General features: G+C 39.2%; 1 protein-coding gene across 3 annotated transcripts; it reads left to right on the forward strand.

The window, feature by feature from the left end:
• The first annotated feature begins 7,971 nt into the window (after positions 1 to 7,971).
• fam110d (family with sequence similarity 110 member D) lies at positions 7,972 to 23,402 on the forward strand. 3 transcript variants are annotated; one of them, XM_060861463.1, is made up of 2 exons: positions 7,972 to 8,103; positions 20,338 to 23,402. In XM_060861463.1, the coding sequence occupies exon 2, from the start codon at positions 20,957 to 20,959 to the stop codon at positions 22,226 to 22,228; it is 1,272 nt and encodes a 423-aa protein (XP_060717446.1). In that variant the 5' UTR covers positions 7,972 to 8,103; positions 20,338 to 20,956; the 3' UTR covers positions 22,229 to 23,402. The 3 variants fall into 3 exon arrangements, with proteins under 3 accessions (XP_060717446.1, XP_060717447.1, XP_060717448.1); XM_060861464.1 differs by having other exon boundaries at positions 8,041 to 8,138; XM_060861465.1 differs by lacking the exon at positions 7,972 to 8,103 and adding an exon at positions 17,747 to 17,954.
• The last annotated feature ends 2,579 nt before the right edge of the window (positions 23,403 to 25,981 follow it).

The raw sequence follows: 25,981 nt of genomic DNA on the forward strand, positions 1-25,981 counted from the left end.
GATTATCGCTACAAAGCAAACAACAGCTGAGGTTCATCAAGCATATTTTACCTCAGATACTTACAAAATAGTTGGTAGAAGGAAATTTGCGTATACAATTTTTTCCTTTATTACAAAAGTGAAGTCAATAAACTATGCCATGTTTGGTTTTATTGTTTAGCTTTGAGCTAGAGCTACAAGGCTAATCTGAATAACAAAAGGCTGTTTTACCGAAACTGGTCATATCTTAAGACTTCAAGCTTGATATCATTTATTTACATTCAGTTTTAGACAAACTGCAGCTATATTATTAGCAACAAACTTTCCATTCCACTTTCTGGAAGGCAAAATAGTATTTAAAGATGGCCACCACCCTGACATTCAATTAGGCAGTAAAGTTTTATTCCCATGTTTAAGATATCTACAAAAAAAGAATGATCTGAACAAAATTATTTCTAGAAAGTGACCTCATATTGAGAAATATTACATCAATCTGCTTATATTCAAAAGATTTTCAGCTGAGTTAAAAGTGTGGAAATGTGATTTTTTTTCCCCTAATTAATCCTTCAAAGGGTTTTGTACCAAATAAGATACTATCATGTCCATTATGGCACTAAATCATTGTAGTTTTCGATGTTTTGAAAACTGAGTAAATCGGAAGGAACCGAAGGAAATGCTAACAATGTTGACTGATGCTAAGTGCTCGTCACACAACAGCGACTAATAAAAAAGCCAAACAGGATCTGAAAATACAGAAACACACTTTCATCTTGTCTTTACAAGCCATGTCCACTTAGACGTGTGTTTAGGGACAGCGGAGGTGTCAATGGTCTTCCTGTGCGGCCGCATCCTTGAAATATGATATCTGAATTAAACGCCTGACTTGCTGTAGCAAGTAGAAAGGAAGCGGAAAGGGAACTGAACAGCTATGACAATAGGACACTTTAGATAGAGACGTTTTTTAAATACATCCCTTCAGGACACAGGAGAGTGTTTGGTGTCGGTAAATGCCATCTGAGCAGACTGGAGGAGGAGAGCGATCACGTTCGCAATAAAAGGATATGCTAGCATTCTTTGCTAAGTGTTTGAAATGAATAATTTTTAAAAGAATAAAGTGTTTTTTGAGGACAAAAAATGAATAACTGAGTCAGCATAGTAACATATGTACCTCAGATTCTGGATCAAACTCAAAAAGGATGTCCAACATGCCATTTTTATTGTCATGTAATATTTACATACAGAAAGTAGTAGTGTCTCTTTAGGATATCTTGTTACATAACACTACAGAGTCGTGCTCAGCTCTTAAGCGCAGTGCTGTATTTATCTGCAGACCCTGCAGACAAGAAACAAACCTCACCTCATCTAAGGCCACTGCAGTCCAAACCAAAGCTAATGAGTATTTAATGCTCCCTTATAAGTTACTTTGCCCATGAGAGATGACCGTTATCCAGTTATCTACTTGCAGATTAGCAGTACAAGCCCAGGATCACAAAACCAGTCTGTTCCTAACACTTCAGTGTGATAGAGAGCATAAAGTAAAACACACTCAGATACAGAAGCAACCTCACAGGTATGCTTAGATAAACAGGGCTCTCTGCTTATCTGGGTATAACTCTGCCTTAGAGAGTGAAGAAAAAGCTCAAAATCCTGTTTTGATCCAACTTTTGGAGCCTGGAATGCCTCCTACGTCTGCAAGGCTTAATTTACATCACCTGGTCTGGCATATCAGGAGGAGATAAATATTTCTGCAGTGTGGCTTGAAGTGAGAACAGCCTCAAAGAAAGGAGTACAATGCAATAACACATAGATATGTTGTTTTTGTTGTTGTTGTTGTTATTGTTGTTGTTGTTGTTGGCTTGGGATCAGCATTGAGAATTAAACCCTCAGTGACTGCCTTGGTTCACGTGGTGAGAACACAGGTTCCTCTACATATAGATGAATTACGTTCACATTTAGCCCACAATTCTGACCAAGATTCTGTTTTCATATCTCTTTGATGCTGTTTTATTTCACTTTCTGTTATCAGACCCTCTTAAGGAGACAGTTTGCCAGATTAATACATTATTTCAGGCTTGTTCTTGGACAAAATCTTGGACAAAAACCAGATTTGTTGCTATCACTTTGGTAATGCAGAACTATATATGTTCTCTAATCTTAGTAGATCCTTTTGCCTGCTTTCCCAGAGCTGGTTTGTGTTTCTTAGCCTGCTTGTTTAGTTGCTGTCATCGCAAACTTCACACACTCTCAATTGAGGGTGATGGTGGACTTTACACTGGCCTGGGGTCATTTTCACACTTGAAGATTTGATAGGCTTTTTTTTTTGGTGTATGGCCTTTGGTTGCAAATATTGCCAATATTGCCACAAGGTTCCATCAGTGTCAAAAATGGTGACTGCTTTGTTAAATAGTTTACTTTTTTTTGCTCGTGTATTTGCTTGGTTATTACTGTTGTTTTGTTTTGTTATCACTGTCATAGGTTTGGTTGTTCCAAGTAGATAAACTAATCTCTATTATTCTTGACATGTATTATCAGTAAACTGAAAGCTGCTCACCGTTTTACACTGTAGTCCATTACTACACTGTATGAAGAATTATCATCATCATCACATTAGATTGATTTGTCTTCCATTGTCACGGACGCGGGGGTAAAAACGGACCCAAATGCAGGACAGCTTAACAAATAACAGGGTTTATTAACTTAAAAAAACACGAAACAGGACAAAGACGAACCAGGCGAAGACAACAGAGGATTCCGCGCTGCACAAGGCAACGCGGCTCAACTAAATAGTACAAATAATTAATCAGACATGAGGGACAGGTGTGCGGAGGCGGGGAGGAAAAGACAAGGGCGGGGCAGACACGTGAACACAGAACATAAACAAAAGGCACATGGCCAAAGTCCAGGCAGAGTCCTGACATCCATTTTAGCATTTCAGATTTTTCTTAAAAAGGTTGACGCATTAGTAAAGGAATAGCTGAAATTAGATGATATTAGAACTTAATTAGATGAAATATGCAGTATTTCATCTATTGAAATGAAATTCCAGAAAGTTCCACATGGCAAAAGGAAACAAACCTTTCACTAATGTTTCCAAGTAATGTTTTAATGTTTCATTAAAAGAAGCCTATAACCATCCAAAGTAAATTCATCACTACATAGTCATATTTATTTTAAATGTACACTCAAATCATATTTTATTTTAAAGATTTAAAGTTACCGTTTTTACCATAGTATTGTTCTCTAGTTGCTCTGAGGAAACCGATAAAGCTGTCATTGTGGGAACCTTTTTCAGAAAGTGTATATTGTGTTGTTTTGTGGTTCTGAGAACAATGTTATTAGAACATTGCAGGAAAATTAGTTAGAACCTGTCAAATACTGAATAATCTCTGTAAGGTGGAGACCTAAATTTGGGAATTATGTTCAGAGAAATTATCTAAAATCTATAAATACTTACTGAAACTTATAACATTCAAAAGGTTATCTATTTTGGATTAACCACTCCTTTAAAAATAAAACATTTATATGTTTAAAAAAAATTACATATGCTTTCATGAGTTTTTGACAAGGATTAAGATCACACAGTACATTTGTAAATATATTTTTCCAATCCTATAATTTGGTTTTCCATCAGACCAGCATAATTGTTCTTAGAATACATTGGCAGTATCAGACCCATTGAACTGCACACCAGAGTCTAAACAACATAACGGCTCCTAAACGACGCGGCTCATTTGAGACAAAACAACCTGAGCCGCCGAAGTCAACAAACCAGAGAGGACAGGCCACGTTTACTTCTTCACCCTCACCGGTGAGATTATGTGCAGTAAACAAAACCCCCATACGAGATGCACACTCCAAACAAAAGAGGGTAAGAAGAGGAGGGGCGAGGCCAAAGGTTAGGCTGAGGTAAAAGAACATGAAGAGAGCTGAGAACATCCAGCAGAAGACCTACCACAGTAAAACCTGCTGACCTGAGTGTGTTAGCAACAGTTCACCCCTGAAATCCGGACAGGTCCAAATATGCATAGCTGATTGTATACAATACCCAGATGCTGGAAAATACATGAGAGATAAATGCTGGGCATGTCATATTCATTACATTTTATAGCAATGACCAAAATTCCAAGCATAGGTGTTTATTCAAATGATTTATTTCATTCATTCATCTTCAGTAACTGCTTTATCCAGGTCAGGGTTGTGTTGGATCCATTCATACAATTTAACATAGCTGATCTATGTAGCAGCATGTTTTTGGAAAGTTGTAGAATGCCAAGGAACCTTGAGGAAACCATGAGATAACCAACATGCATGCAAAACATGTCACATAATAATGTGCATCAAATGAGTGGAAAACTTTACAGAGGGTGAGGAATTAGCCAGCAATGTCTATTTTTGTCCGGTACTATACTTTTTACTAGTGAATATTGTGTACTAGCTAAATATGACCATTTATACTTAATATAGAATAGAGATAGAACTTTTCCGATTAAATAGCTAGCATTTTGACACCTTTCGATGGACTGGCTAGCTAACTAATCTTTAACACCTACATTTGTAAATGTATTCCAGACCTTAATTCATAGGTTTATAGCTGAATGGATGAACCCAAAAAACAGCTAGATACACGATATCTATGGTGATGTCAATAGAGAGTGCATTGTTGTGACCCGACACCCTCCAGTTAAGAGTCCATACCAAAGAGGCAAACATTGTCTGGACATCAATGAGCTGCTTAATGAAGGTCTGCTAAAACCTGCCATGAGGTTCACAAGAGGCTCCTCAAAGTGGTAAGGAAAGAACCAAATGGCCTGTGCTTGTTTTCAGGCCAGGAAATTCTGGCTACGTCCTACCCTGAAGGTGTCGTCAATCTTCAGTTAGACTGTGTGTGTATGTGTTAGTGCGGGTTCACAGCAAATCATTCCTGAGGTCTTAACGGATTCGGAAATGTGGTGGAATATCAAATTACACCAACGGAGAACAGAAGAAAATAAAAAAAAGATGTGGTTTTATTTCTTCAGATGGAAATGTCTGCATCAAGTTTTTTCAGTAATATCACAATGAAGTTTGAATTATGTATCAAATCAAAAGTTAGATGCAGTTATGCTGGATATCAGCACGGCTGTGGTTCATCATAGGCTGATCACAACTGTGCTGATATTGCTTTTATATTTTTTAACAGTTCTCTAAACAAGTAATTAATGTTGACAATTAACAAAGCAAATTTTAGACATAATACAGCAAAATGTTTTGTCTATATTGTATTTACTCTGATAGCGGAAATAAATCCCAGTGAATCCACGTTTACTTGACAGAAAGATGTCTAGTTTCCTCAAATTGATTCCTACATTTCTGTTGAAGGTGCTTCTGGATAAATTAACATCCCTTGACATCTTCATATCAGCGATTAAGCATTTAGCTTTCTGTGTGGATTCTGTACAGTGTCATACAAGTCTATGTGAATAAATGTACAACTCTGACGCTGCTGTCAGAAAAGCTTTCATGGAAAATGACTCAACGCCTTCTGAGTAAACAGATTCCACAATGCAATGCTATAAGCACATTAACTATAGTTACACTTTAAAATTAATTTGATTTATGACATGTAAAAGTCCATAAATCATTTGCAGGAAGTCTTATCGACACTGTTTATTGTTCAATGTTGCTGCAGCCTTGTATTTTTCATCTAACCAGGTGGTCTGTAACGCCGTCTCTTGCTTGTGTTGCCGTTTTCCTCTTGCTTGTGATCGTAGCATCGCGGCTGCCTGGAGGTATGTGTGGATTTCCTCACCTGCTCTTTGAGGGGTTCTGGATGTAAAACTGACGCTTTACAGGATGTCAGGTCTCCTTAGAGAATTCCTGATGTACGTAGACTCGAGCTTACGGCCTCCTTGCTACAATTTACATGGTGGCCTACAGGAAGTCTGGGCTTTTGAGTTCCCCAGGGTTCAACATAAGGGTCAGTAGGATCAGGGTTAAAGGATACCAGGTTTCTGTTTAGAGATGTGTTTTAGAGGTCAGCGCTCCTGAAACACAAAAAAAGTAAAGACAAATCGAAACAGAGCTTATAATGCAGATTTAATAGGTAAAGCAAGTTGGAACAAATAAGTGTTATGGATTGCAGTGTTCATAAATAGGTTTAGCGTGAACTTCTGGAGAAAATGAGATGTATTTAGTTAATGTTGTGTCTAACAACACAATAAACTTGGTGTGTTCACGCCTGTCAAATTGACAAGACAGAGAATGAAAAACAGGTGGAAACGAGCCGAGCTGACCCCCTCTCCGTTTGCAGGTTGACATGCTGATCTATCTTTACAGTGGGAGAAAAAAAGAGGGGAGGAAGTAAGGAAAGCATTCTCTCTCTCTCTCTCTCTCTCTCTCTCTCTCTGTCATGATTCCCCTCTCAATTTGACCATCTCTACGTGTTTAGATTGAAACCCAAGCATTTTAAAACTAGAAAAACAAGATAAAGCCCTATTTAGACACGATTCATTTATCAGGGGGACGTCTGCAATAAAATATCGATACAACTCCTAATTCCATGCAGCAATAAAACGACCACAGAAGTGAGTTTCTAGATAGCTGTATATTTTAACAAACTCAGGTGTTTTTGTCACGACCATATGATCACGCTTCTCCGTTCACAGTATGGTGTCCAAGTTGTCAGCCTTGGAACGTTCAGTTTTTAGGATGGACGAGACCGAATACATCAAATAGAAACAGACAGACATCTTCGTATCTGGACGAGACTGAATTGTCAGTTTGACAAAAAACATAATGTACTTCAGCCAATAATTTTCTCAGAGCAGGACGAGGAAAAACACAGACGTCGTCAATCTGGACAGAAATTCAGAATGTCACAGAGTAGCATCTGTTAAATAGGAAATTAGGCCATAATCACATGCTAATTTAATTCCATTAAATCCATTAAAAAGAAATTATTTTTGTACAAAGCAAATGTTTTAGAAATAGATCCTAAGATAGTGTCACACTCTGTGTTATATCAATTACTATGTGGTAACTTTTTAAACTCACAAATCCTTTAACATCATTAGCCCAATAGCCCCTGCTCACTTTCTACCTGCCTACTCCTGCTCTTCCTCCTACTCCTCATCCTCCCCCCCACACCCAAAACAACCCCCCCTCCTGCTCTTCCTCCTACTCTTCCTCCTACTCCTCATCCTCCTCCCCATGACACCTGACCCCCCCTCACACACACACACACACACACACACACACAAACACACACACACACAATTAATGTGTGGTAACTTTTTTAAACTCACAAATCCCTTAAAACCATTAGACCATGTTCAGCTTCAGTGAGTGGAGACTGTTATCCTGCTCACTTTCCACTTGCCTCCTCCTGCTCTTCCTCCTGCTCTTCCTCCTACTCCTCATCCTCCCCCCCCATGCCCCCCCATTTACTGTGTGCTAACTTTTTTAAACTCACAAATCCATTAACATCAATAGCCCAGAGACTGTAATCCTGCTCACTTTCTACCTGCCTCCTCCTGCTCTTCCTCCTACTCCTCATCCTCCTCCCCATGACACCTGAACACCCCCCCCCCCAACACACACACACACACACACACAATTAATATTTGGAAACTTTTTAAACTCACAAATCCCTTAACACCATTAGCCCATGTTCATCTTCAGTGAGTGGAGACTGTAATCCTGCTCACTTTCCACCTGCCTCCTCCTGCTCTTCCTCCTACTCCTCATCCCCCCCCCATGCCCCCCCCACCCATTTACTGTGTGCTAACTTTTTTAAACTCACAAATCCCTTAACATCAATAGCCCAGAGACTGTAATCCTTCTCACTTTCTACCTGTCTCCTCCTGCTCTTCCTCCTACTCCTCATCCTCCTCCCCCGATTACCCAACCTTCCTCCCCCCACCCCCACCCCCCGCGCGCGTTGGTGGGACGGTCCCATTCCGCAGCTATCCGCGTCCTACAGCGCATGCGCGCCGACAGCACCAGTCTGGGGAGCGCACAGAGCCGCAGCACAGTGTGAAGCTGCGGAGGGACTGAAGGATCTCCGCTGTTTATGGCTGGATTTTTTTATTCTTTTTTTGTAGGTTTACAGACATCATTCGTAAAGGAATAAGGAAAGCAGATAAGGTGAGGATTTGATTTCGGACCTGTTATGATTCATGGTAAATAACCTGCTCTCATTCTCTCCATTAAATCACTGACTTATTAAAAGTGAATTTGATTAGAATTTAATCCTTTATAGAATCGCATGTCTTTATAGACTTGAACAAAACAACCAAAAAAAAATCATGTCAGTTAATCATTACAAAATATTTAAAGGTTGTAAAGGATGTGGATGTAAATGGGACATGTGGCTTTGTGGAAACTTGTAGGTTGAAGTGTGTGTGTGTGTGTGTGTGTGTGTGTGTGTGTGTGTGCGTGAACTTTGTCATTAGTATAATTATCATTTATTTGCATATGTCTAAATTAGATTTGAATTTATGTACTTGTTTATTTGTCATGTAGTGTTTTGTTTTTATTTTTATTTTTTAAATAAATAAATAAATAAATAAATATTTCATTATTTAGGGCATGTATATGTTCACTAACATGTTTTAATCCCTTGTGATGAGTATATACGTGTATTTTTTATATATGACTTTTCATATATACATTTTTTTTGTTATATTATAATATTATAATAATATTTTTTTATATAAATTTTTTCTTATATGTCTAGTATCGAGTCAAGAAGCTTTTTATTTTCATTTTAACCGTATAGAACTGACGCAGTACATAGTCAAATGAAACCATGGTGCTACATAAAACTATAAACTATAAAGCATATATTATAATATATACTATGAACTAGAAGATACTATATATATATATATATATATATATATATATATATATATATATATATATATATATATATATATATACATATATATACAATGTACATCAGTCATGCGGTATATTGTGATATTTCATAGTCATGTCAACATACAGACACCTCAAAACACAACCATGTTAACTTCGTGAAGCAATTTTTGATCAACGTTTGTGTTCTCGAGATGAAGTCTGTCCTGTTCAGACGGAAGCACAACAATAGGTATTTTCTTACTTTTGGACAGGAACTGTTGAGACCTCATCATCATGCTCTGTGGATGAGATTTCCTTTTAAAACAGGAAATGCTTGTGGTGATTGAGGACTCATGTACAAAGTACAATGATATTACGATCATTCTGAATATTTTACTAAGAATAGACGATTCTAATAAGATGGAAAGTTCTCAATGATTACAGCTTGCTAGGGAAAGTGTTCTACGTATGGCTCATAGACCTGGCTACTTATTTGTCATTTGTCCCTGAGTGATATTTTATTAAGCTGTTAGATAAACAGAGCGTAGTGTAAGACTGACGCCCAACACACAAGCAATCGATTAGAACCGCCTTCTATACAGGTAATTATATAGCACTAAATAGAAATAGCATAAATATTAAATACCATAAGATGAGCGATGGTCCATAAGGACTGAAGGGTAATCAGAATTATCATAAAGGATGGAGCGCGTTGAAAGTTGCCTAAATCTGAAGAGAACGAGTTACAGATTTAAAGAGCCTCTCCAGAGAAAGCATGATGCCTGAAGCTACAGATTTGAGAAGGAATAGTAAACAAGTGGAGGATCTGAGGGTGTGGGCAGACTGGTAGAGAAGATCAGCGAGATAAGACGAATTAAGATTATTAAAGAAGAGAGGAATTTTTTTGAGTGAATGTTTTGAACATTCTGGTTTCTAGTCTTGGAGATGAAGGATATGGTGCACTGTTTGTTATGGATTTGTCTGGAGCTGGATGTGATCTTCAGTTTGATATGCCTGGCGTGGAATATTGGCTTTGATGGTCATCAGCGGTGACAAATTTCTTCTCTGTTTTAAAGAGTTGAATAGATGAGTTTCTGATTCGATAAAGTGAACGGTGTGATGTGTATTGATCGCATGGACCATGGTTTGGTTACGATTAATGCTTTACTCAGTGATAATTACTTAGGCACATAGCTGAAGACCTCTTTGCTTTCTCTAACTATTATTGTGTCTCCTTTTGTGGTGAAAGTTATGTCATTTTTTTTCATCTATAGACACTACGCCCTTAAACTGTGACTCATTCACGCTTTGCTGCTATCTGAGGTCCTACATGGACACTCTTTAAGATTTAAAGAGATCTTTATCAATTTTTCACCATGAACATTCCACTTCTTTTGCTTTTCATACGTAAACAATTTAAGACACTTAAATAAAATATAGCACCAGATGCAACCGAGTACATTTCTGCACACAGTTCTGCATAAAATGTTATCTTCAATAACGAAAGCATCCATGTTTAAATATCGAGTTGATTTATGGAGATAGCTGAACTTCAGGGTCCGTTAACCTCAAGTGCCGGAGAGTTGATAATAGATCGAATGCCAGCAGACTGAAAAAAAAGGTGCAGATCTTTTTAGAGCAGCCAGCCAGCAGATCATATCCCAGACAGAAGGAAATACCATCCAATCTTCTTCAAAAGTGAGGATATTATATTTTTCATATCACAATAACTGTATGGCCTTTATTTAAAATAGCACTATGAAAATAACATAAAATAAAATAGCTCCTGCAAAAGATGTTTATTTAACATTTACGGAAGTAGGTCCTAGTTCCGGCACAAATGAACAGCAAATTTTCAACCAAAGGACAAAAGGAAATCTTCAGGATTTTGTCTTGGTGACTGAAAGACTGATTGTAGCTTCTATGTTGCGCTTAAGTGATGTTAAGAAACAGCTTATTTTGATGCAACATTAAATTGTAATCATAAATTAATTAAAATTATGACTTAATATTTCTGAATAAATATGCATTTTGAAATGTTTGTAAATTGTTGTGGTATAAGCGTAATAGAACATGCTTTGATTATAAAAACAGTCACCATCAGCGGGTTTTATTCTCTTTATACTGACAATTTGCAGACAGTTGCAAATATGGATTTAACACATGAGAAATCATACTTTTAATTTGGTTATATTCCTTACACAAATGATTACCAGTGCCAGGGAACTAATGGAGCTGAGTGTCTAACAGGGGTGAAGGAATAAGTTAGTCACATCCAGTCTAAACAATCTGATACTTAGACCAAACTGAAGAATTTCAGCTGTCCTCGAACCACTGCAGAGTTCCTGCCCATGTGGGTGTTTTATCCTCTCTCACTCAACCAGGATAAACATTACTCTGCGATATCTGTGTGCAGAAAAGCTAACAGCTTCATCCAGGTCATCTTAAACTGCAGAAATGACATGCTGTAAAACCTTTATCAAACCCATGTTTGCAGAGATGTAGACTGTTTGCAGATTAGGTATCGTCAAGGTTAAGGTTTACCTTAAGGACATTTTCTGTGTTATTTAACATCAGCTTATTACAATTTTTTTTAAAGTAGAAAGTAAGTTAGCACATGTATTAATTGCTTAATATATTAAATGTATTAAATAAAAGTGTAAATATTTAATTAAATAGACCTGCTATGACTGATGTTTATTCAGACTATGACAAAAAAAATCTAAATAAATTAGCAAAAAAAAATTTTTTTAAAAATTACTTAAATGTTGATAAATTCCAGAATTGTAACTTTGAAAGTTCCATTTAATGGCATGATTATCGGTTAAGACAGGTGTTTATTTACTTTTTTCTAAACAAACCAACCAACAAAGAAACTAAGAAAAAAAAATTAAACAAGCTATGTAAAAATGTAAAAACTGTAAAAACCACAAACATATAAACAAACAAATAATACATAAATAACAACAGATTTGTTATTTATAAACAAGTAAACAAGCCAATGTAAATAAACAAATAAATGAATAGAAATAAATAATATAATAGATAAATAATAAATAAATAAATAAATAAATAAATAAATAAATAAATAAATAAATAAACAAACAAACAAACAAACAAACAAATAAATAAATAAATAAATAGTGTGCAAAAACTCCAAGTGTTAGTGTCTGATATTTTAAAAGTGCCTTATACTGTGTTCGTTAGACCTTAATATTAACTAAAAATTAACATCTTCTAATTAAACCTTAATTTAAGGCATTATTTCTGTAGGTATTCACAATATTATACTGTAGTTCTCTACTTTTATTTTCTTAGATTTTTATATATGTACATAATACCATACTGCAAGTCAGACTTCCCATGTGGAGAATGAACCACTAAGTCAGTCTCAGTGTTTAAAAGCTGAGCAGTAAATGTGTTTGAGCACAATAACATGCAACTCGTCCTAATTATAACCTCAAACGAGTTAGGCACGCTCTTTATGAGGCACGTAAACCTCTTCAGACGAGCCCAATTAAGCAGACGGCAACACTTTTTTTTAACTCTGTTATAAGAGGAGGAGAAGCCCAGCAGCTCAAGCTCAAGTCCTGCCAAGTCACTTCCTCCGTCTGAAGTGTTGACAGCAAGCGTGACATCATCGAGACAGCAAGAGTTGTACCTCAGGCAGGCTCTCTCACTTCACTTGTTAACCCTAATACAGATGTGATTAGCAGTGGCTTGAGCTCCTGCAGTTTTTTCACCTTTCTCATCGCCATATTTGCATTTTAGCCTTTTTTTATTTGCTGCTGTAAAATACGCCTGGTGGAGAAGAACTGTGGGAATATAAGTCACTACATGCTTCAAAACTGTCACTCGGATTGAGCTGACCTTCTGCAATTCAATACTTTTGCATACTTCATGAGCCACATTAGCATTTTCTCAGGTAGTTTGATTACTTCTAGCAAAGTCTGCTTGACTCCCAACAGAAAGTCACAAGGCCTGAGGTCACCTAAAATTTGATTGCTAAGCCACGTGTCCACTCGTTCTCCTCGTCCCCTAGCTCTCGGAAAGCACTCACCACCTGTCTTTAACTCTCACCATATCTCTCCCACCGGACGCTACCACTAACCACATCAGTCTGGACTACAAGGAAAATTCAGAGCCCACAAACATTTTATGGCCAAAGCACATAATGCAGCAAGCTGTTCTTGTTTTTCTTTCTTTTTTCTCTCATGAGCTTTATAAATGGACACTTTGCTGTTCTTTTTCTCAACAAGCTCGATCTTGTAAACAGTCATTTCCCGCAACGGGTCTGCTCTGTATTTGTAGTGACAACGTCTGTAACCGTAATCCCGTCATAAAGCCCCCTCACTTACACCTGTTTCTAATTAGAGGGTAAGGGGTCAGAGAGTTTCCTAGTGACAACTTCCTCCAGCTCTGTAGGTAAGAAGTGCAGGGGTCCATAAGAGTAATGGTGTCTCTTCACACACTAGACAGCTGTTTGCGCACGGCTGTAAAAGTGATGAAGTGAAAATATCTGGATTTGACCTAAGTTGTGAATAAGAGCAACAGTTTTACCTCTGACACCGGAGACTCCTTCCAAAGCCTATTATATAAAAATATCCTCACAGAAAATCATCAATTTTTAAATCCAATTCTGCAAAGCATCCACCGTACAAGTCCCTGAGACGGTGATTACTATAGAAACACTAATGTATTTTTTTTTAAAAAAAAAAGTGATTTCTAGTTTGAGCTGCTGTCAGAACTGCTGTTTACTTATTGATCTTCTTACCAGAACTGACATCTCAACAGAGCTGTGGTGTTATCCATCTTAGCTGATATATAGATGGATGTCTATTTGCGGATGTAGGTTGCTTTGTCTGGCTGAGTGTGTTTATTTGTCTGTCTTCCTGTTTGTTTTTTGTTTGGCAGCTATAGGTGGGTGGGAGGAGAACATGTTAGTAGGTCCCTTTTTCTGGCTTGGTGGTGGTAGGGGGTAAGGGCGTTTTGTTGTGGTGGTGGTGGTGGTGGTGGTGAAGGGTAGGGGGTTTGTAAGGTGGCTAAACAGTATTATTATTGCATTACGATACGTGAAATAAAGAGCGAAATGTAAATACAAGGAAAAGAAGGAAAAGGGTCATTGTCCTGTTGGGGAGGCAGATATAGTTTGGCAAAATATGTAGATTTACATATATAATATTTTTATTTATGCATGTATATATTCACAGCTCTGTTTCAGTGAATTGAAATCAGATTGTGAGGTGTCAAAGATTCTTTATACTTTATCGGATTTCTTCTCCATCCAAACAACCTTCAGAAAGCTCATCATTTATTAACTATCCTTATAATAAATAATCAATTCGCTACAATCCCTAGTGGTTTAGTCGCAGCTCTCTCGTAGCGTCCCAATCTCTTAATTGTCCATGTGAGCAGCACTTAATGTCGCGACCTGCCAGTTCCGATCAGAGTCTGAATGATCTGAATACCCCATGTGACAAATCTTTGTCTCTGTCAGCAGTGAGGTTTGACAGTCGTTTCCTTGTAACGGATGGGAGGCGGTCGAAAGTGAAGGCGAGCCCTATTTCAGTAGCACTCGAGGCCTGTTTATGACTCATGCCTTGACTAGCGGGTAATGAAATTGGACAGGCAGCGGGTTCAGCTGAGGATCTGCAGCAAAAACACCAGATCAAGAACAACAGAAGAGACAGATCTTGGGCAAGCATGTATAAGCCTGGCTCTTTATGGTGGCCAGACATTTCCAGTGGGAATTAAGCTCATGGGCCAAAGTAACATACAGTAACTAGTCCACAGAGACACTCTGCCTAAAGCAAGTTGGGATAAGTGCATTGCTCAAGGGCATAATGGCAGTCACCGTCAACTGTGAATTAAATCCATGTGGACCAGACCACAAATACACAGCTTTGTGTAAACTATAACCTCACTCTAGATAAAAGTATTAAAAAGTGACACAAAAACATTTCAACCCGGAAATACAAACACAGCCTGATAGCAAGTAAACAGCTGTAAAATTTGCATTACAGTAATGATAATTGGTGAGTGCTAGCTCTTGTTAATAACCAGGTGTGAAAAGGTCCTTTGAGTCTTTTGTGACTTTTCACTACAGGGTGGGGGAGAGCTCAGTAAACAAGGCTCCTAATTTGCCACAACGTCTACAGTGAGTAGCTTAGGTACATCATGCAGCACACCCAGATCTGCTACCCTGAAATATCTGCAGCCAATAGTCCAACTGTATTGTATACAGACAGATATTGCACCATATTGCATTTGCCTTAAAGAGAAAATCACTAAGTAGGGCAGAGGGGCTGGAAACAAACACGATCAAACATGCTCCAGTTTCTAGTGCATGCAAAAGAGATGGCTAATGTGGCTAATAATGCTTATTGATGTAAAAAAAAAAAAAAAAAATCTGGAAAGGCTTAGCTGCACAAAAGAGGAAGTAAAATGATTAGTGAATGGTTGACAGCAATCAGTTGACGTATTGCCTGCTGTGTTTGCTGTTAAATGGAATAAAGGTTACGAGTTAAGGATAAGTTCTAGATATAGTGTGGGTGTTATGTGCGGGAGTTGATATTGCTTTCCTGTTGAGATGTGATCTGACTACAGCGGTAACACAGAAGTAGCAGTTGTTTGCTCCCTTGCTGTTAATATAACACTTGGGCTGCACTGCTGTGACCTTCACGCACGGTCGACACGTCATACTAACAGTTAGTGAATGCTGTGAAAATGCTTCTGGCTTCAGGCTGCTTTCTGAGAAACGTATGCAATGTGTTATCAGTGGAGGAAGAGAGATGGGTAAAGAGAGATGTGTTTGATCCTGGAGTGTTTAAGGAACACACCTATCTCAAGGAGATATGCAGAAAGCAGCTGTTGTTGATTTCCAACAATGGACACACCAAATGCTGTAAATACTGATGGAATTTTAACTGCTCAGATATAATGTAGTAGAGTCTCAGCTTGAATCAGATAGTAGATCAGATAGCTTCTTCACAAATTAATATTGCACTTAATAAACAGCATGACATGGTCAAAGCTATGAAACCAACTTTTAATACATTTTAAAACATGTAAATCCTGCTGTAAACTGCACAAAAGTCTATGGCGTTAAAAACCATTAAATTCGAATGCACATACAGAAAAATTCATTAATCTACAAATCCAATTTTACATTTACAGCATTTAGCAGACCCCCTTATCCAGAGTGACTTACAACTGAGCGTTAAGGGCCTTGCTCAGGGACCCAGCAGTGGCAGATTGGTGGACCTGGGGTTCAAACCCATGACCTTGCGATCAGTAGCCCAACACCTTAACCACTGAGCTACCACAGTCCAGTTTTGACACTTAGGTTAGATATTTGGTGCAGTGCTTCTGGAGATTAAGCACTGATCCTCTAATCTGACTACTTAATCCTGAGACCATTTGAAACACCATTATTCATTGATTTGTTTAATGGCTCTCTCGTGTCATATTTGAAAACAAATACTTTCACACTGACTTTGGATAAAGTATTTAGATGAATTAATTAATAAATAGATTTTGGAGAATGACAGTTCTTAACAAATTAGCACAAACAATATCCATGACTTAAACAGAGGGCATTATAACCTATTCGAATGTAACTTCCTCGTGATTTTACCATCGACAACTAATTAACAAGAACATCAAGCTGATTAAAGAATTTTCACACGTCACCTGTTAGAACAACGACATGTAGACTTGACCTTCTCTATTAATGCTAAAGAGACCGGTATCGTACATTTTCTAACATATTTTTTCGAGGCCATGGCATTTCACTCATCACTCATAAGGAATAGGTCGAGGGCTTAACATTCCACTAAAGTCTGGCAGGTGTAGTTTGAATCCCGTGTATCTGGATTAAGAGAAAGCTTCTGAGATGCAGGTACTGTTAATCTTGTAAAAATGATAGAACCTGCTTCAGTCAAGTGCAACTCAGCTCGCTTTATGGTTAATGGAATAAAGAAACAGTGAAACTTGTTTCAGATTATGATTTCACAGAGTTTAATGCTAATGCTAATGCTAATGTGAGTGTATATAAAGTGCTGCATGTACGTGACACATTGCGCGTTAGCAATAAGTGGGATGTAATGTGCCAAAGCACTATGGCAGAGTCAAAACAAAACAAATCTGGCCATTCCAATACACAGATTCCTTATCTCAGTCAGGTTTTGTTGATAAGATTGTAGGTTCTAGTCACATGATTTATTCATTCACAAAAGATTGTGTTTGGCGTTCATCAGCCAGGCAAAATTGCACAAGCAAGATAACTCAAAGGTGGCCTTTTGTCCGAACCCAACTACGTTAGGGCACTTCACACTTAGAACAATGCAGGTTAAAAAGCTGCTCAACGCGTGGTGCTGGTCCCTGAACTGCCCCCATTAAACACTTTCTCCACCCCAGTGTCTGCTTTAGTTGCCCTTCTATGGGTCTGCTGAACGTTAGTCATTGCTGAATAACAAAAGTAAAGGTGCATTCAGTCGGTTAAGTGGACTCTGTTTGAGAGGTGGGGGGTTGAGGAAGATTTAAAAAAGCTCCTGTGACCTTCCCGTGATCCAAACTTCAATATATCAACAGCTTAATGGTACTCAATGGCGTGGAGGATTTACGGCACCCCCGGCTTTGTCTTGAGAGGAACGTTTCCCTGGCATGACATTTATTATCATGTTTGGTTTTTTTTTACTTTGTCCTAATGAGGCACAGCACCCTGGCTTCTCGCTTATCTCAAGGGCCAGAGGAGTCTATTGTATAGACCTATCAATAATGCATGACCGTCTGGGTTTCAAGGGTTGTTTTCCTTGCTTTGCCCTAGATCCTGTTCCAAATTAGGACTGGCATGGCTTGACCCATTAATACCTCATCAAAGGAAACATTCGTTTTTGACTATTCATGTAGGATTTAATTGATTGCATTATCTGATCATTAAAATATCGCTAGAATGGAATTGAAACTATAGGGAAGTTGATGTATTACTAATCTAATCATGTTGATGGGTCATTATCAGAGTGTCTGAATAAAAATCCAAGCCAAAGGGTGGGATGAGGCAGATGCTTCTGAGAGAACAGAGAAGACACCATCGTTCTGCAACTTCAATTGGTCAGATAAACCTTACCAAGAAGGTATATACCATATTCTTGCATTGCTTCAGGCTTCACATTACATTCAATGTTTTAATTTTTTTTTTACAGTTAGTGGCCAAGAAACCCAGTGGTCAGGTGGGTGTTTGGTAATTTGTTAAAGTGCTCAGGATTTGTAAAGAACCCTGTGCCTCTCATTTCAAGTGTTTTTCCCCTGTGTATGATGGTCCCAAGATTGTTCTGCAAGCCTGGTACAGCATGACACTGCACATCTGGTTTCTTTTTAAGCATGTGTAGTGCCTTGTCCAGACTTCCCTGCAGGCATCCAGGCTTCTCCCTGGGTTCCGGTTGGAAAGATGGAAACACAGGAATGAAAGTCAGTAGAGATGAGAAGAAACTGGAACAGTGGGGGTTAATTACAAGCCCCTAGGAGAGAACCAGTACCTGGCTGAGTAAAGGAAAGGGCCTGCTGGTATTTCCCAGATGGCCTTTATTTCAGAGGCAAGATCACAGGAAAAGGGGAACAGCTTTAATTTGCTTCATTAGTGTAAAAAGAATACTTAACCTTCTGTAGTTAGGGTAGCAGCCCCTCGCTAGCAAGGTGCAAAAGTGATTATGCTGACCAGCTTGAATTTCTAATGTATTTTAGCCCAGAACTATATTTTAGCAAATGATAATTTTTTTTTCTTATTAGTTTTGATTTAGATAGATCTCACCGAAGGGGGGCACGGTGGCTTAGTGGTTGGGGGTTGGGGGTTCGATTCCCGCCTCCGCCTTGTGTGTGTGGAGTTTGGACCATGCATGTCTTTGGACTCCCCCGGTCCAAAGACATGCATGGTAGGTTGATTGGCATCTCTGGAAAATTGTCCGTAGTGTGTGATTGTGTGAGTGAATGAGTGTGTGTGTGCCCTGTGATGGGTTGGCACTCCGTCCAGGGAGTCCTGCCTTGATGCCCGATGACGCCTGAGACGCCTGATGCCCCGTGACCCAAGGTAGTTCGGATAAGCGGTAGAAAATGAGTGAGAGTGAGAAAGAGCTCACCGAATCGTAATATTAGTATTAATAGTAGTGCCTAGTATTTACATCATTTACATAATTTTTTTCTGGCATGACCTGCTTCCTGAGTAGAAGCAGTAGTTCTAATGATCTTTAAGGAATTATCTTGTAGGTCTACTAAACAGAAGTTGAGTTTTAATTTGACTTACTGCTTATGTATCTTAGCACCTATATAACTAGTGTGCAATTTCCTATTTTTCTATGCAAGCTTTAAAAGTTAAATGTGTTTGAAAATCATGTTTCAGACCTGCACACTCTTTTGTTAAGTTAAATGACCAGAGGAGTGTGTTATAAAGTGATACACTGCCTGTCTTGATCCAGGCTCCTGTTTTTGTTCCACACCTGTTCTGAATTCTTTCCCAAACAATAGTTTCTTTCCCACCCTCCCTGACATCTGGGAATGGCACAGTCTTCGCTTTGGGCTGATTTATGGCAGGAGGTTGTGGAGGAGGCTTTGGGAATGAGGGCCTGGTGTACTTACTCTTTGGAGCAAGGTGTACGATATGAAATATAGACAGTCATGAGCGAAGTGCAGGAGGTCCCGCTTTTTAATGGCAGACTGCAGTTTGTTATGCAACTATTTTTTAGTGATAAGTGGATTTTCCAACAAAGGCTGGTCTGAATTTTAGTGTCAGGACAAACGCTGACTGTGCGGTATTCACACTGTTTTACTACAAGCCCTTCAAACAACAGAGCTGGGAAGTCAGATCATTTCCGCACCCATTACTTTTAACTGGGTCAGCCAGCTCTTTCCGGTCTAACGGGCTACATATTGTTGTTTTTTTTTGTTGTTATTGCAACAGCTCACCATATGACAAAAGAGGATACACAAAAATAGGACTTTGATGTTTCATGTTTTGAATTATGTTGTTTGACATTGGCACGTCCTCAGACAGGCCGTGAGTCTGGAGTAAATCCGCTTGAGAAAGGTTGAGATATGAGAGTAGATATGAGACTTGACACATGATAGTCACCTGGTTTTTTTTCTCAGTAATAAAGCTGAGATGTATTCTGTTGTGTTCTAACTGTATCAGAATCAACATTATATAAATTCTGTGCTAGGAGTTCCGAATGAATGTTTCTGTACAGGAATATGAAATTAGACTCATCAGTAATTGCCTACACAATGGAGGTAGATTAGATTTAAAGTGAGTTCTAGTCTCTGTGAAATCCTGACCAGCTAATGCATTATAAATGAGAAAAGCACTGAGTTGTTTAAATTGTGAGCATGGTTCGTTCAGAGAAGATGTGAAGCTCTAGGTTTGATGCTTGATCCAGATATATCTGTCTGCTAATGCTCCTAGGAATCTACAGGGGTCTGATTCCATTCAAAACTTACTCTTTCATTGTCTTCCTTTTGTTTTCACAGTGTTCCAGCTTACGTCCATCCCTCTAAGTGTACCAGTGCCAGTCACAACCTGATGCTTGAGGACAAAAGTCTCAGCCCAAAAAAACCGAGACAGCTATCAAAAAGCAAACAGCCTACTGCATTGTGTTTCTTCCTCTTGATGACCTTCTCAGAAGTAAACTCTATGAAGGTTGAAGAAGTCTGAAAGAGAGGACTGTTGGAGGGGAGAGGAAAGAAAAGGCATATTTTGAGTTAAAGGCATAGTGAGACTTCTATTTCTGCTTCTCTGTGGTAAGGGGAACGTCTCATTTGGGATTACAGTTGGAAAGGATAAAAAGGATTTATTCTAGCCCTTCCCATCAAGTGGCTGTATAAATACTGCATATAGATCAATTTGTTCTTGTTCCAAAAGTGTCCAATCTAAACTAAAGCAAAAGCTGCTGAAACCTGTATCACATGGATATCTTTGATATTTACGTTTAGAATTACTGGTGCACACTTGGAACCTGGACAGAAATTTTTGCTCAGGACTATTCTGGTCCTGGACTCGTGGCCTTAAAAAAAGTGACTATCTTATATAAGGACACTGGCAGTGGAGGCTTTTGTTTGGGTGCTTTTATTCCCAGGCGGGAGGTAAATAATGAAGCCCTTAACACCAGTTGGCTCACCCTCGCCTCTGCGCCTTCTTAACAAGGGCCCAGATTACTTGCGCAGACAGATAGACAGTGGAAATCGGGGCCACTCTGTTAGTGCTGTGGAGCGATTAGAGGCAGACAAGGCCAAATATGTCAAAAGCCAGCAGGTTATCAACACCAAGCAAGAACCTGTGTTAGTTCCTTGTTCGACCCCACCACCCCCATCACGGCGTAACTTCATTGTACCATTGCCCTTGACACCTGTTCTGCCTCGACGACCACCACTCCATGCCCTCTCCAGTCCATGCTCTCTCTCACCCGGCAATAACAATGAGGATGATTCCAGGAAGGAGAATCTCAGAGCTCTGTATCTGGATGTAGAAAAGCAAAACCAAAATAACTCTAGCAGGGCACCTCTGCCGACTCCAAGGAGTCTAAATGGCACCCCACTGGTGGCACCACACAGTGCCCCCATGATAAGACGGAGCATTGGGAAGCGCATGCTGCGGCCTGACTCCCTGGTCATCTATAGGCAGAAGAAAGAGTGTAAGAGTCCTATGGGAAATTGTGACAGAAACGTGAGTGCAGAGGCGAAGGGATACAGCTTTGTACGCCGGCTCTTCCAAGGTTCTATGCGAGAGAAAAATAACAGGAATGATGATAAGATGACAATCAGTGAGGAGAAGTCTTCATCACGGGATGGAGACTCACGCATGTCATGGTCTGTTGACCGGGACACAGTAGATGGTGGGAACGGGACTAGGCGATCCAGTAGGACTGAGTCAAACACTGGCAATAGCAGCCTTCAGGAGCCTTGTATTTCCTTTGGAATGCCAAATTCCCTTAGAAATAGCATGGAAAATGGGAATGAGAATGATATGGACCCTTGGAAGCCAGCGATTCCACTCCAACGCTCTAAATCGGACCTTCGACTTTGTTCGTCGCTGGCACTGTCTGAACACGAGCGGTTCTTTGACTTCTGTGGGCTTGACTGGGACTTGGTGGATCGGCTTGGACCTGAGAACTTCCCATCAGGTGCCAGCTCAGTTGACACACTCTCACTGGTTTTGAGGAGTGTCAGGGGACTAGAAGGTGGCTCTGAGCCCAGTGAGTTTTCTCGCCACTCGGGAGAGGGCCTATTCCAGGAAGAAGTGGCTGAGCAGGTACCCTCAGCCGTGTCCATCATTGAGAGGAATGCTCGTGTGATAAAGTGGCTTTATAGTTGTAAGAATGCAGTGAGGGAAGGACCCAAAGGTCCAAAAGAGTCAACTGTGTAGCCACAAAACAAGACCAACCTCAAAACTCTTGGAATAAGTGCCACATTGGCTGTTACATTTGAAGAGCTACTATATTTATTTCTTTTGGAATATTTGTGTATGAAAGAACTTTACAGGATGAAAAATGGCACATCTATTTCTTACATTTGTTCGGGAAGAGAACTGGAAATATAAGACTGTTTTTAATTTTCTGTTTGTATTTTTTGGTGATCTTAGTTTTCCCATCCTTACAGTAGGCCCATTCTCTCTGTAGATAAGTAATACTAGTAAGTTCTCTTCATTTTGCTGTTGAACAACAGCGCTGTGTGCTCAAGTACATCTCAATAGATGGATAATTAAAAATGGAAAACCACTAAGCTCTTCCTGTACTGGGGATCTAATGTGTGAGTGTGAAGTGAACCGTGCATACCTCTAGTTTGTGTTGTTTATTTTCCCCCATTAAATGCAGGCCTTGGAACACACAACAACAAACAAAAATTTGTTTTAATGCACTAATGCACTGAATTAAAGGGTGTTGGTGTAGGTGGGGTGACACTTATTTCTAGCTTGTGAAAACTACACCTTATGCCAAAGAAATATCCCCTCAAAGTCTCAGTTAACTAGTTTGATTTCCAGTAGTCAAATTTAGCATATATTTATAAATCCATTTTAATTCTAATTATTTAGAAATTGCCATGACAATCGCGTTTGTTGTATTACTAAAAGCAAACAAAGCTGTTATTTCCAACCACATGCAGTACACAGACACATATTTTAGCTAAACTGACAAATTAGCATCAGTAACAGGATTAACCTTATGACCACACTCCCAAAATATAACCAGATTTCTCATGTCCAACAAATCAGATTCATCACAATGAAGCTGTTCGTTCCATCAGCCACAAGGCCAGGGTCATTTTTTTTTAGAAATGTTGGTAAAAAAATCAATCTGAGGTCTGCTGTGGAATTTCAGGGTCATAGGGTGAATTTAGAGAGAGGTGGTTAGGTGTAGTTACAGTAAATCAGACATTCCATCTGCAGATCAACACCCACATAAATCCAATCGCTCTCCTCGCTCTCTTGCATGTTTACAGGCCAAGTTGGGTTTTTTTTCTGTCCAGAAGAGATGTAGACTATATTTACAAAGGTTTATAATTCATGCAGGCAATGAAAATAAAATTGTATTTTTAATGAACTTTTTTGTTTCATGCCTTGTTATTTCCAAATCACATCATAATTCCTGTGTATCTTCATCATAATTCCTGTGTATCTTAATATTTAAGACTATAGTTTAATGCACAAAAGCACATTGCCTCTTGTTTACAGTTTACATTCATGCACATTATTTTCCATTCTACAGTATATATATATATCTTTTTATATATTTTATTCTTATATTTTCATTGTTTACTTTTATCTCATTTTTTCATTTTTGTGTTTTTCTTATAAGTGCAATGTCCATGGAGCGGACCTGACTCACATTTCACTGCTGGTTACATATGCCCTATATAATTGTGTATGTGACAAATAAAAATCTTGAATCTTGAATCTTGAATACAAGACCAACATTGGCCAAAGAAATTCCAATACATTCCATGACAAAAAAAAGGAACTCATGTATGTGGGCTGGCTTTTGATTGTTGAAACAGAAGTCATGGTTGGGTTAAAGTTTGTCTTGTTTCCTAACATGCTTCTCGTTTTTCACCAAGTCTCAAGTGCCTGCTATTGTTTTGGGAAATCATAGCGTGTACTCCACTTGACTCAGACACACCAAGGTCCATTTAAAACCAGCAAAATGGAGCCAAAGGGTCTCTGTTTTGTCTTGGTGGTCAAGTTACACCCCACTTTCTTTCCATCTATCCATCCATCCATCTGTTGGGTCCTCCTATCAAAACTGCTGTGCACCATCCTGTTTTTGGTGCTTTTTTCCTCACAAGTTTCTTTTTTTTATTTCTTTTTTTGCATCAGCCAGCGTTTCCATGAAGGCACTGTGCCTTTTGACAGTTAGGGTTATTCAGGTGATCCATGGAGACAGCATACATATCCAGGTGTGGGTTGAGCAATGCACTTCCTCATACAGTCCCAGGCAAAAGTTTACACACACTTGACTGAATATATGGCTGTATGGTGTAGGTTAAGGCTATGCATGAAATTTTTTCCTAAACAAGGAGTTTTCATTTAGAACCTAAAAACAGCAAAAAACTGTATGTGAATGTAGTGAATGTAGGCAATTAATGAATGTAGTGAATGTAGGCAATTAGTCATCAAGACTGGGTGATAAGTATCAGAGATGGTATTCTTATGAATCTGCTTTAATCAGAATGCCTTGTCCAAAGCGTCAACAGTAACCAGACTTCAATTTATACATAAAGGAACAGCTTGTCTTATTTTTTTTTTTATTAATTTATAGTCGCAATTAATGCAGTGGAATGCTTGATAAACAAGTTAGTTACTGTTACCTTTTACACTACAGTAGTGTTCCCTTTCATTTTGGGACCAAGCCAAATTTGTATCAGAGCCCTGCTGAATTCTCAACTCTCCATCTCCAGACGTTTCTGTTGTGGAAAACATACAAAAATTTACAGCATTAACTATGACTGAAATATATTTACAAATTCCCTGTGAATGGTCTGTTACCGGGGGGCACGGTGGCTTAGTGGTTAGCACGTTCGCCTCACACCTCCAGGGTTGGGGGTTCGATTCCCGCCTCCGCCTTGTGTGTGTGGAGTTTGCATGTTCTCCCCGTGCCTCGGGGGTTTCCTCCGGGTACTCCGGTTTCCTCCCCCGGTCCAAAGACATGCATGGTAGGTTGATTGGCATCTCTGGAAAATTGTCCGTAGTGTGTGATTGTGTGAGTGAATGAGAGTGTGTGTGTGTGCCCTGCGATGGGTTGGCACTCCGTCCAGGGTGTATCCTGCCTTGATGCCCGATGACGCCTGAGATAGGATAAGCGGTAGAAAATGAGTGATGAGTGAGTGGTCTGTTACCAGAGAAACAATAATGTAACAGCCAGCACTATTGTCAGAGCTGTTGTTATAGAAATTAACCAGCACTTCAAGACTAATCAGAAACAAGGACTGAACAGCACTGTGGTGTCAATGCTTGAAGATTTTCAGCTGCTTCTTGACCAATTGTCAAACTTTGACGACATTGCAACCGCTTATTAGTTCCCATTAAAATTGCTTGAAAAGGATGCCATTAACATTTAGTTATTCAGTCCAATACTCAGGCCACATTCGAATCTAATTATATGTAAACTCACTCCTACTGATCCCTGCTACTATCCTTAGTTTCCGAAGGCTGCCAGAGGCAACAGGCATCTATTTCTGGCACAGTAAGAAAAACAGCGTGTTAATCAAAGGGAATGATGCAAGCTCAGATTTTCAGTGACTTTAGAAAACACCCCAGATTCGAACAAGACACTGCTAAGTCCAACCACATTATACAGCAATGGTAAAGCGCAGACTAAGCTGTGGCCTGGCGACTCGGACAGACTGTGGGCAGCAACAGGGCAGAGTGGGCACAGCCAGGTTTGTGGACTGTGGCAAATTTGGCCTAATTCTTCTGCATCAGTAGCTCTAACATGCCAGTGAGATCCAGGCCTGACAGAGAGATGTGCATGACTCAGACAGAAACAGGGAGAGAGAAATATGCTTAGAGAGAGAGGTTTTGATAGAGAGACAACCAGATTCAGAGAGAAAGAGAGAGAGAATGTGCATTGTGGGCTAGACGCAGAATGCCTGTCTGAAATGTTTCTTAGTTTAGTCTGTGGTG

Source organism: Tachysurus vachellii, chromosome 25 (assembly GCF_030014155.1).
Source record: "Tachysurus vachellii isolate PV-2020 chromosome 25, HZAU_Pvac_v1, whole genome shotgun sequence".
NCBI classification, from domain to species: Eukaryota; Metazoa; Chordata; class Actinopteri; order Siluriformes; family Bagridae; genus Tachysurus; species Tachysurus vachellii.